This window comes from Vidua macroura, chromosome 8 (genome assembly GCF_024509145.1).
Source record: "Vidua macroura isolate BioBank_ID:100142 chromosome 8, ASM2450914v1, whole genome shotgun sequence".
Taxonomy (NCBI): Eukaryota; Metazoa; Chordata; class Aves; order Passeriformes; family Viduidae; genus Vidua; species Vidua macroura.
Window position 1 is genome coordinate 2,878,891 of NC_071578.1, and position 12,548 is coordinate 2,891,438.

The following is a 12,548-nucleotide window of genomic DNA, read 5'->3' on the forward strand; positions in this document are numbered from 1 at the left end:
ACAACACCTCTGTAAATGTTATCTAAGCTCAAGATGTTAAACAAATTGCTTTTCTTTTTTCTTTTTTTTTTTTTTTTTTAAATTGCCATCTGGATGTTCATTAACTCAGTTGACTAAAGAACAAAGATTTATTTGATTGATTGGCATTCCTCTTTGCATCTTGGTTTTAAATCTGTGGCTGCTTGAAGATACATTATACTACTGAAAAGTAAATTAATTGAAAAGATTAAACAAACTAACAAAGACACCTGGAGGATGCAGGAAAGGGAATATTTTATGTCCTCAACCCAGGGAAACACAAACAGGGTTTTTGGCTTCCTGGGGAATGAAGGTGGGAGCAGGAGAGGTGGGTGCAGCCCCATTTCAGGGCTTTTGGAGTTTTCTGGAGAATTCCAACTTCCAGTGGTCTGTCCTACATCAGAGACTTACTGGGTCTTCATAGTGAGAGCTAAATAAACATAAGGAAACACGGCACAAAGCATGAATTCTATCTTAAAGGCTCAATAGAATTCATTGACCATTTCCATGATCCAAGTTAATTTACCTGGAATCAGATCTCTCAGGGCTGTGCAGTGTGAGGACTCTGTGAGCTCTGCCAGCAGCAGGAGTTTATCATCTGTCTTAGAGGAAGTGGCAAAAATCCCCCACTTCTGTCTGAACATCTTTGAAAATCCCCCAAACCACTCTGCAAATAATTTATGAAACAAAATAAGAAAGGCTAAACCTATTTCTCCTCAAATTATAATGAAATTTTAATCTTTATGCTTGTTTAATGAGTAACAAAATCATAATATTGAAATATATTCATTAATTATTGAAGTTAACGACTATTTCCATCTTTTAGTGGTTGGTCATGAAAGGTAAATTTGCCTGGACAGAATCTTTGGTTTCTGTAACTCATCTGCCTCCGTGTAGCCACGTGTGGTTTTCTGTTTGTGAGACCTTAATATTTTTATAATGACAGAAGTGTCACGTGTCTGTTGTTGAAGCAGAACTGGAGTTAGTACTGGAAATCCAAATCCCTGGGTGCAGCACAGGGCTGCACTACAAAGGGCTCTTGTTGGAGCCCTGGCTGCTGAGAATTTCAGACTTTCTGTGCTGCCAGGCACTGACCCCCAGGAGAGCTCTGCATTGACCTGGGGCCATGGAGAAGCTTCCAAAATGGAATGGTAGAGCTGGGATTGTGGGGGTGGAGTTTGGGTAGAAGTGTGTGATGTCACAGGGTGGGAAACTCAGAATTTAAGGGTTTAGGATATAGTCATATATATACAGCAAGATGGAGGTTTTAGGGCAGAGGCTGGTCCTTCTTCTTTGCCTTCTTCTTTGCCTTCTTCTTTGCCTTCTTCTTTGCCTTCTTCTTTGCCTTCTTCTTTGCCTTCTTCTTTGCCTTCTTCTTTGCCTTCTTCTTTGCCTTCTTTTGGGTGGGTTTGGGTGGTTTTGTGTACTTGGATAAAAAGTCCACATTACAGCCACAGGTGGTTGGGTATTGGGTTAAAAGTAAAAATAATTTAAGTGCCATTTCTTAATTGGACAATTTATCCTCAAAAGGCCTTGTAGAAAGAGAGATGGGGGTCCATTTTTAGTTTGTTGGAGTGAAGTGCTGCAGAACTCAGGGTTTGTGAGACTGTGACATGGACAAGAACTAATAAACATCTGAGTCCCAACAAGAAATACCCTCTCACACATTTAATCCTGACCTTGGGGGAAATAAAGAAGCAAAGACTCCACAGGCTCTGTTCCATTGCTGAGCGTCTTTAACTTGCTCTGAGTCCTGGCAATTGGTACTTCAGGATTTGTCCTGGTGGATGCAGTTGTGCAGCAGGATTGGTGTCACCCGTGAGACCCAGAGTGGAGAATTTTTTTTTTTCCTGGAAGGGCTCACCCGGGGCACTGGATGTCTCTGTGCTTCTGATGACAGATCCATTGCTGATGGATCCATTTCTAGGGAATCTCCCAGCAAATCTCTTAGTGGAGAAAGAGTCCTGCATCCCCAGAAAGCTTTGGCCCAGGCAAAGTCTTCATGGAATGGCTTGGGTGGGAAAATACCTTAAAAATAATTTAATTCCACCCCCTGCCATGGGCAGGGACACTTTCCATTATCCCAGGGTGCTCCAAGCCCTGTCCAGCCTGGCCCTGGGCACTTGCAGAGATCCAGGGGCAGCCACAGCTGCTCTGTTCTCAAGAAATCTCTGCCAAATGCAGATTCCCTCCCGCAGCTTTCCTGGTCTGGGGAATCAGGCTGCTCCTTCACAGCAACACGCCCTGGAGCAACACTGGGAATTGGAGGGTAAAAGGATGACCTGGAAACGTGCTTAAGCACTCAGGCTTGTGTTGATGGCACCTCTGGGCTCCAGGCTGTGATCTTGTGGTTGTTTCTTGGCCATTTCCTTCCTTTCTTTCCTGATGTCTCACAGTTTGTGGAGGTGAAGCTCTTTACGGCTCTGAGGTTCCCAGGGCTTGTTGCCAGCACACCCTCACACATTTTCCAGAGGTCTTATTCCCAGGAGCAAGTTGGTTGATGGGTTTCATTTCCATTGACCCTGCCAGAGTGACCCCAAGGATGGAGCAGAGCCCACCTGAGGCCAGGAGCTGGTCATGCAGCACACTTAGCTCAAGCACTGACTGTGACAGCACTTATCCAACCAATTTCCCACCTCCAGAGGACATTCCCTGCCCAGTTCCCCCTGGTTTTTTTTTTGGTTTTTTTTGTTTGTTTGTTTGTTTGTTTTTTAAGGTTGGGATTAAATTGTGAGATGATATTTTTTTGTTTGGACTCAGATGTTTATTAGTTCTTATTTATATTCCAGTTTCACAAAGTGTGAGTTTTACAGCAGTTCTCTCCAACAAGGTAAAATTGGAGACATATCTCTTTTTTTTTTATAACACTTTTTAAGGATAAACTATTTAATTAAGAAATTACACTTAAATTATTTTTATTTTTAACTTCATAACTAATTGTGCTCGGTAATGTGGACTTTTTATTTAATTACACAATACTACTTAAACTTATGAAGAAGAAGGTAAAGAAGAAGGACTAGTTTCTGTCTTAAAACTTGTTTTATATACATTACTATATTCTAAAAATTTAAACTCTACGTTTTCTCCTATGTGATACTACACACTCCTATTCAAGTGCCACGCCCATAATCTCAGTTCAATTATTCAATTTTGGAAGCCTTCTCCATGGCCTCAGGTCAAACGCAGTGTTCTCTTGGGGGTTAGTTCAGAAAGTCTAAAATTCTCAGCAGCCAGGGTTCCAACACCCACCCAGGAGGGTGGCCCAGGATGGGGAGAGAGGTGGGTGCCTGCTTTTAATTCAGCTGGAAATGGGGCCTAAACTGCAGCCCGAGGTGTTTTGAGCAGTTTGCTGCACTTATCTCTCTCTGAAATAAGTTTAGTACATGTGCTTCTCTCTGCTCTTACAACTTTGATTCCAGTAAAATAATTTACACCCAGAGGAAAGACCTGCAGAGATTTTTCTCTCTCCCAGAGAGATTATTCCATCAGCCTAAAACATCTTTATTGATAACATGAAATTATTGACTAGCAGGGTTTCCCTGTGTTTTGACAGTGTTGTTACAACTTCAGTTTCTCATAGGAGAAAGAAATAATTGGCATTCAGCATAATTTCCATATAAATGCCAACATCTGTGCAGTTCCCATTTACCTTCCCATCCTCAAAACCCTGAGTTGTTTACCAGTTTTTAATTGTCCTTCACGAGCGGGGTTTTACAAAACGCTGAAAGTAATCTGAGGAAAATGAAAATGTTTATCCTGCACGAGGTTTTATCGTCACGAGGGCTCTTTGAAGGCACAGAACCTGCACAGAAATCTCAGGCAGCCTTTGTGCTGGGTAATGGGCACTGCTAAATTTTGAGCGTGCTAATTAGTCCAAGATAGACAACTCTGCTGTTGACTGTGTCGAGCAAATTAGAGATCCCACTGTGACGAGCTGAATAGAAACAATGTTCAAATAACTGCATTTAAATCTCCAAAACCGTAATGTAATTACTGCAGTGACAGGACTACCAGCTGTTTATGGGCCTTTAAATCTGCATAATGAACAGCCCTGTGATCTTGGTGTGCACAGGCCCTTTGGGAGGTTGAACGCAATTTCTCAGGCACGTTTGGGGTTTTTTCCCCACCTTCCCTTTTCCCGTCCTTTGAGGGGTTGGTTGTTCTTTGGGATTGGCCATAGGAGTTGAAGGTTGCCCTTCAACCCCATCGTGGAGCCTGCTGAGCTCCTCTGCGTTTGCATCCAAACCCTCGATCTTGAGTCATATCTTGGAAACAATTTATATCCCCTCAGTCGTGCTTCTAAACCTTCCCCAAAAGTATTTTTGGAACTGGAGAGCGAGGATTTGTCGCTGTTGAGTGAGAAAACAACACAGACTCACCAGAAGGCTGGTCTGCACAGCATCTTGCTTTACTTTGAAAATCCCTCTTTCACTGTTCTGATACAGACAGACCAGATTGGTCAATCAATCAAGCAATACATTTCACCTGATTGGCTAATTAACAAAAACACCTTTCTTATAAACAATCTTTGGGGGAAAACAGGAAAGCAGAGAGTAGGAAAACAACACCTGCAGGTTGTTTATAATAACAAGCTATCATTGTTTATCTTCAACTCCCTAAATTCTCACAGGTCAATCCTGGGAAAACTTATTAAGTTTTCTCGCTCTCTGACCAGGCTGTCACATCCATAGGGATTGTTTTTTGTTTGGGTTTTCCAAGGGTGGGTTTCTCCAGCAGCCCTGTGCCAGGGAGGTTTTCATTTGGACTGAGGAAGGAGAAGGTGGCAATCAGAGAATTTGCAATAATCCTGCAGCCACTCAGGTGGATTCCCATGGCCTTCACGTTGGTGCTCAGCTGTGACTTCACTTGGAGCTCATTCTGCCCCTGTACCTGGCACAGGTGAGGGCACACCTCGAGGGCTGTGCCCAGCTCTGGCCCCTCAGTTTGGGAAGGACTTTGGGACGCTCGAGCGCGTCCAGAGGAGGCAGCGAGGCTGGAGAGGGGCTGGGAACACAAACCCTGTGAGGAACCACTGAGGGAGCTGGGGGTGCTCAGCCTGGAGAAAAGGAGACTCAGGGCTGACCTCAGCACTCTCCACAGCTCCTGAAAGGTGGCTGTGCTCAGCTGGGCTTGGGCTCTTTCTCCAGGAACTGACAGAACCAGAGCACACAGCCTCAAGCTGCACCAAGAGAAATACAGGTTGGATATTGGGAAAAAGTTTTTACAGAAAGGTGATAAAGTTCTGGAATGGCTGCCCAGGGAGGTGGTGCAGTCACCATCCCTGGGTGTGTTTAACAAAGCCTGGATGTGGCACTGGGTGCCAGGGTTGAGTTGAGCTGTTGGAGCTGGGTTGGACTCGATGATCTTGAAGGTCTCTTCCAACCCAGTGATTCTGTGATTTAATTTGGGTCATTTCCCAGTTCTCTTTCCCCCATTCAACTTTTAATACTGCCACTCATTCTTTTGGTTTTTTTGGCTGGCAGCTCCGAATAAAGTCTAAGCTGCAGTCAGGTAATGGAATTAGGAAGAGGAATGATCTGTTTTGAAGATATTATTAAACTAATATCAACTCTGCCACACCTTTTTCAAAAGCTGCCATTTTTTGTGGACGAAAAAAGGCTTTTCAGGATAATATGCTCTAATGATATTGGAAAGATTTAAGAAGGCCAGGTGAGATGCTAATATTTTTGTTTTTCTGGATAAAATCCATGAATGTTTAAGTATCATTTGGACAGAGAGGACTGAAATGTCCAGCAACATTCTCAAAATTCTTCTAATATGAAAATGTTTCCACAAACCTCTCAACTTTACAGCTTTTTTAGAGGTATTAGTAATGTTTTCCAGAGAAAAACTGAAATACTGAGGAGGGTCAGAAGTCTCAGTAGTAGCAGGAGAGACCTGAACAGCTGGAAAACCTGGGAACCACCTTCCTATGGGTGCTGTTGGGGCAAGGAGCACTTGTGAGCTTTAGGATTTCTGTGGGGTGAGTAGGAGCCAGGCAGCCTTACCCTGAACCCTTAGACTCAGGGGTTATTGCATTTTGTGTGAATAACACCAAAGCCTCATGTGCTGGCTGCAGCTGGAGCAATTCAGTGCATGAAGTCACTGACAGGGGATGTTCAAAGTTTGGGCAGCACCCCTGGGTGTACCCACTGCTTTACAGCCCCTGGATGAATTCCCAGGAAAATCCCACAGGCACGAGGAGCTCAGCATCACATCCACATCTATCTGAGATTCAAGGCTAATTTATTTTATAGGGGACTGCTGATTTTAAAAAACCCCGGTGTTTAAAAAAGTGTTCTGTATCCTAGGATTTCTCTGGGCAAATGGGTTTTTGGTGAATTATTTTTTCAGTTCAGTAAAAGAGCAGTTAAATTAGAGATCCACTACCAGCAGTGCTTTGCTTTTCACACATCCTCAAAGACACATTTTAGCTCCTACCAAACTTTGAGAATTCACATTCATGTTAGAAGAAAATGTATCTATATTGTGTATACTTTGATAAATTTTGCCACTGTTTTTCTCTTTTAAGTGCTCCAGTGATTTAGTGGTAAATTGGAAGTCAGGGGCTGATTCCAACACAACCATTTTATCTGTTCTCTGTCTAAATATTTACTGACTTCCCAAGCAGGAGAGTAACTCATCCTCTTGGAGGTGCAGTTTAGCATTAATTAAAATATATTACAGGGACAGCCCATTTACATTCATTTACAGCTTGCTTTAGTGGAGATGTGAGACCACTTGTAAGTGCCAGAAAGTCAGGAGTTTCACAAGGTGTGAATAAAACACCACTGTGGCAGGCACATTTCTCTCTCTCTCTCAGGATTTTTTCATAGAGGAGCACAGAGAGAAAGAAAGAGAAAACAATTTCTAATTCTGCTCCTTGTTGTTCCCATGTGGAATGTGTTTGGAGAATTGTTTACCTGGGGTGATTGCTTGGTTGGGTTCTGGTGAGGATTGTTTGAGCCTGGTGGCCAATCCAATCCACTGTGGCTGGACTTTGGTAAACAGGGTGACAAGTTGTGAGTTAGATACAGTAGTTACAAAAGTAGGTTTGTAGTTTTAGTATCTCCTCTATATGTATATTATTATATTATAGCATAGTTATAATAAAGAAAGCATTCAGCCTTCTGAACTGGAGTTGGACATCAGCATTTCTTCCCACTGGGTTCACCTGCATTTTACAATACACCAACGAGGTGACTCAGTCCTCTCTGTCAAAGCTTGCTTTAACTGTGGTGCATCCCTGGCAATGCTGAAGGTCTGCTCTGAAATCCCTTCTCCAAAAGTCATCCAAGGCTATGAAATCTGATAAGGAGCTTTGATAAGGGACAGCTGAAACACAATTTAGAGGGGAACTGTCTGCCTCGTGGCCCATTTGATCTTTGCTTGGCAGGAAAGAGCTTTAAGTCAGGTCTCCAGGATGAGCTCGAGGTTATTTCAGCTCTGAGTGTTTGCTGCTCTTCCCCTTTGAAATGAGCTTTCTTCTCAGTGTAGAGGATTAACAACTATTTAAATGAACACTTGACTTTTATTTTCTCATTTCTACCAATTTTTCAAAATTTATTTCTCATTTAACTTTTGAATCCTAATCCTTCAATCCGTCAAGGATTAGCCTCAATGTTTGCATGTGATTATTCTTCTGGTAAACAGCAAGCTGGGAAGTGCTGCTGGAATGTTTGGCCATGAGAATTAACCTCGTGGCTCCACGCTGCTTCACAAAGGGCATTTCTGTATCCGAGGTGGATTTATTATTTTCTTGGAGGATTTTCCCCAGAGTCTCTTTTGAGTCCATCCCTTTAAAGCCCTGCACAGCCACAGATCTTGTTCCAGAGCAGGGATGGGTCTGATGCCCTTGTGTGGCAGCAGGAGAGGATTATTCTGGAGCAACAGCACCTGCACAGCTCCCAGCCTCTGTGGTGCTTCCCAGAAATTGAAAATAGAGACCACCCTGACTTAGGGACTTGCAGGAAAAATACATTTTATCAGTTTATCATGCTGTATATGGAATAGGAAGTGGGTCTGCAAATCCCTGGATGGGTTTTTCCTGTTCTGGTGGCTACACACAAAGGTCTGGAATGTTCATGTGTCATCACGCCCCATCCCTGGAGGAGTTCAAAGCCAGGCTGAAAGGGCTTGGAGCAACCTGGGCTAGTGGAAGGTGTCCCTGCGTCACAGACAATCTGCTCCCTGCACTTTCAGAGTTATTTGGACAGCAGTAGCATCCAAGTGTTTATTCCTTTTAAGTGAATCAACATGCAAATGAGAGTTAGAACACTAATAAATAAAAGACAAATTATGTTTTCCTAGCAAATCGAGCATGTGGCTCGTGTGTGCTGAAGATTTAACAAGGATGATTAAGTGTAGACAAGTGCTGAGGGGGGAAAGTCACTCCTGAGGCAGAGGAGGCTTCAGAGCCTCACTCCCTTTGATTTTGATTGGAGGGATGGAACATCTCTGCTATGAGGAATGGCTGAGAAATTTGGGATTGTCCAGCCTGGAAAAGGGTCCAGGGAGAGCTCAGAGCCCCTTGCAGGGCCTGAAGGGGCTCCAGGAGAGCTGGAGAGGGACTGGGGACAAGGCCTGGAGGGACAGGACACAGGGAATGGCTCCCACTGCCAGAGGGCAGGGATGGATGGGATTTTGGGAATTAAGAATTGTTCCCTGGCAGGGTGGGGAGGGGCTGGGATGGAATTCCCAGAGCAGCTGTGGCTGCCCCTGGATCCCTGGCAGTGCCCAAGGCCAGGTTGGACACTGGGGCTGGGAGCACCTGGGACAGTGGGAGGTGTCCCTGCCATGGCAGGGGTGGGAATGGGATGAGCTTCATGGTCTCTCTCAACCCAAACCATTTTCTGATTCCATGAATTTTACACAGAGATACAACAGTAATCTCATTTCTTTTTTGGCCTCCCACCTTGTACAAAGATCCTCCCTTCCCATTCAGGACTCGTTTTTGCAAGGAAGATGTTAAAATCTCCTTTTCCTGAGAACCACTAACTGCTCAGATAAGAAATTATTTTCCTGCATCCAGGGAAATGCTGATTGGAATTATCACAGATCTCTTCATACTTGATCACAAAGGAGTAATGTGATTTTCCTCCTTCTAAAGCTCAGATAATTATCCACAGCCCTGCAAAACAGGTGTAAATTGAATCAGAAATGGCTGTGCCAGGGCAGGTTCCTGACACACTGAGGAGCAGCCAGGGTGCAACTGCCTGCAGGAACCTGTGAGGAATATTTGGAGAGATTTGGAGATTTGGATGTGGCCTTAAGCCTTCAAAGCTTCAGCCAGAAATGGCAAATTGTGGCTCCATGGAATATGACATTTGAGATTTCAGTAAAAGCACATCCCTCCAGTAGTAATTTTATTTTCTCTCTGCCAGATAACCTCTTCAAACCAAAGGAGAGAGTCATTCCCGAGAAGGAGATGCACATGAGATCTAAAAGGTACAAATCCCTCTGCTTTGGAGTTTGCCCATGAATTTTTGTCTGCTGTATCACCTTGGATTTGGGCAGCCCTGCCCTTTCAACACCATGGGGCACCCATGGCATAAAAACCAAACCCTGGGCAGGTCCCTCATGTTGAACACCCAAAAACGGAAGCAGTGAGGTCACTTTGGATGTTTTTCCCCCCTGATTATGGCACAGAGGATGGGAATGACAGCAAATTGTGAGGGATGTGGTATCTGATCTGCATTGCACTTCATGCAAGGGAAGCTGCAGAAGGCACCGTGAGGAATTAATCTCTGTTTTCAGATGTGTCCCATTCCTCCTCTCCAAAATACAATCCCCAGCCAAAACAGACTGCTTCAAGAACTTGAAATTGCAAAATATTATGAAGAGAACCAAGAACTAAGCAGGCTTTGTGCTCATGCTGATGCCTCAGGTTTTGGCTTTTCTATTTTTCACATTCTGTGCTGCTCTAGTGTGAGGGTCTGGGCTTCATCTCAGGGGATGGTGAGCTCTGTGCACAGAGCAGGGAGACAAAACAATTCCTGCTCCAGCTGGGCACCAAGGACAAATGATCCAAATCTCAGCCCAGGAGCACAAACAGCGTGGGCTGGAGAGAGAAAAACAAGCAGGATGGGAGTGCCTGGGCTAAAGCTGGAATGGGACAATGAACTGCAAGGTGCAAATGGAGCAGAGCTGATCCCAGTGAGAGCCCCCGGGAGCGCTCGTGCATTTTGGGACCATTTTGGTTCCTCTTGGCTGCAGCCCTGGCTGGGCTCTGGGGCTGCCCAAGGTGGATCCACGAGGAGATCCTTTGAATAAATCCCTGCTTTATTCTTTAGCTCTGTCCAGTCTCTGCTCTAGGGCAGCCTGCACAAGGCATCCATGCAAAACCAGGACTGTCCTGCTTTCTCTTCCAAATCCTGGGAATTTTATCACTGATTTTAATGGGAAAAGATCAGAAGTCACCTTTTTAATGGAGACTACTGTTATTTTTAGAATGGAAAGATTGTGTTGGTAAAAAGTGTTCCTAATGACAGTGAATAAATGCAAACAGTTTGCAGACTTATAATGATGTTTTTCTTGTCTTTTAGAAAATTACTTGAAAGTGATTGCTTGACACTAATTGTGTGACATAAATACAAAAAAAAAAAAAAAAGCGTACAGCCCAGATTCTGGTTGGAATTTTGTTGCTGGAAATTGAAACCAACTTCACTGAGCTCGTTAGAAGCTACTGCATTGAAATCACCTGATCCCATCTCTTTCTTTACTTTGTTTTATTCCAAAATCAGAATTTTCAGCAAGATTTGAAACCAGCCAAATTTCTTATCAAACCATGGCTGTTAATAATTTATCATTCCCGTGCCATAAATCAAATTTAAATACTTAGGGATGCCCATTACAAGTACTGCGTGGAAGGCAAACATTCCCTACAGGAAAACTTAATTATTGTGAGCCCCAGGGATGACATGAACTCTGCTTTCTGAATTCCTGACAGGATTTATGACAATTTACCTGAGGTTAAGAAGAAACAAGAAGAGAAACAGAAGCGGATCATCATCCAGAGTAACAGGCTGCGTGTGGAGATGTTTAAAAAGGTGAGGATTTTTCCTGTTATTTCTGGAGCAAATGGAGTCAGTAAATCTGAAGTCTGGGATGCCAACTCCACCTCACCTCCTGTATCACTAAACATTTCTATCACCTCATGGATTTTAAAAGTATTTTAAAGCATTTTTGCATTTTTTTTTTCCTAGCAATTACTGGACCAGCTCCTTCACAGGAACACGGAGTGAGAAAGGAGTCTCTTGCTCATCATCCTAATTGCATCTTGAATGCCTTTGACTTCTAGATAAGCCATAAAATTAACTGTTATCTCAATTACCTGGAGGTATTTTTCTTATCTTTGGTTCTTTGTATAAAGAAAGATCATTTATGTTTCAATTGAAATTTTAAGGCAACTTTCAAGTAATCAAAAACAGCCCAAAAGGGAGCACAGCTGTTCCAGAGCATCACCTTTTGGTCAATTTACCCAGAGGAAATAATTTTAAGAATTTTTAATGCAAATACTGAATTACAGGGGCATTATTTATCTTAATCTTTTTTTAAAAAGTGCACTTCTCTGTAGCAATAGCCCAGTGTTTATAAGACGTGGAAAACTTATTTCTCTGAAGTATTTTATTAATTGATTTCCTGTGAGTTAAATCCTTGAAGAAAACTGTTATTTGTTATGTTTAGGAACCAGTTGAAATAGCATTACCACATCATCAGAGCAACAGCAGTTTCACATTAATACTTAACATTCCAAAAGGGACCAATATTTCAACTTTCTGAAGAACTCCATTCCTGTTCGTAGAGTGAAACAACCTAGCAAGCTCTCCCATTAAAAAACAATATTTAAATATTTGTTTATAACACTTTTTCACGTTTTTCATTGTAACATACGTTTTACTCCACTTCTGTGAGCACAAAGTGTTTCTAGAAATGGCAGATTGAAGGAGTGGTGCCAAGAAGGATGTTTGCATCAAAACTTGCAGAACTCAAACCAGCTGTCATGTTTCCTCCAAAAAAATACTTAAATCTTTATTTGTACATGTTGGAAGTAAAAACAAGCAGCTCACAAACCAATGGAGTTTATTTATGGAATGAAGCATGAGGATAATATTGATCCAAGCGCTGTGTTTTTATTTGGTGCTGTTAAATAAAACACAATTATTGAAACTGCCTGAGAAGTCGTGCCTTTGTACCCACAAATCCCACGGGAAAAAAACACTGCCCCTAAAAATCACTGCAAGTGTTAAATTTTGCTGCACAGAATTTGAGCAGGGGTTTGAATGAGGCTGGAATTTGGCCTTTGATGGTTCTGCTTTGTTTTCCTAATCCAGCCTGAGATGCAAGGTCAGGATTTTTTGGAAGAGGGATGTTTGTGAGCCACTGGGATAACCTCCAGCTGGGTGACCTGTGCTGGACACAGGGACCTGGGGTATTTTGTGCTCTGTTTCTGTTGGATTATTTTGCCTTTTTGTGTTTCAGCTTCCCAGTTAACGTAGGAATAACAATGGTAATTTTTGCTCGCAGAGAAG

The 12,548-nt window shown here is 43.0% G+C and overlaps 1 protein-coding gene across 1 annotated transcript in view; it reads left to right on the plus strand.

The window, feature by feature from the left end:
• Positions 1-11,349, plus strand: part of C8H10orf90 (chromosome 8 C10orf90 homolog) — a 30,645-nt gene extending 19,296 nt beyond the window's left edge. Inside the window, exons 6-8 of the mRNA XM_053984419.1 lie at positions 9,402-9,465; positions 10,967-11,066; positions 11,223-11,349. Of these exons, the coding sequence (XP_053840394.1) occupies positions 9,402-9,465; positions 10,967-11,066; positions 11,223-11,261 (203 nt within the window). The 3' untranslated portion in view covers positions 11,262-11,349. The remainder of the gene's footprint in view (positions 1-9,401; positions 9,466-10,966; positions 11,067-11,222) is intronic.
• The last annotated feature ends 1,199 nt before the right edge of the window (positions 11,350-12,548 follow it).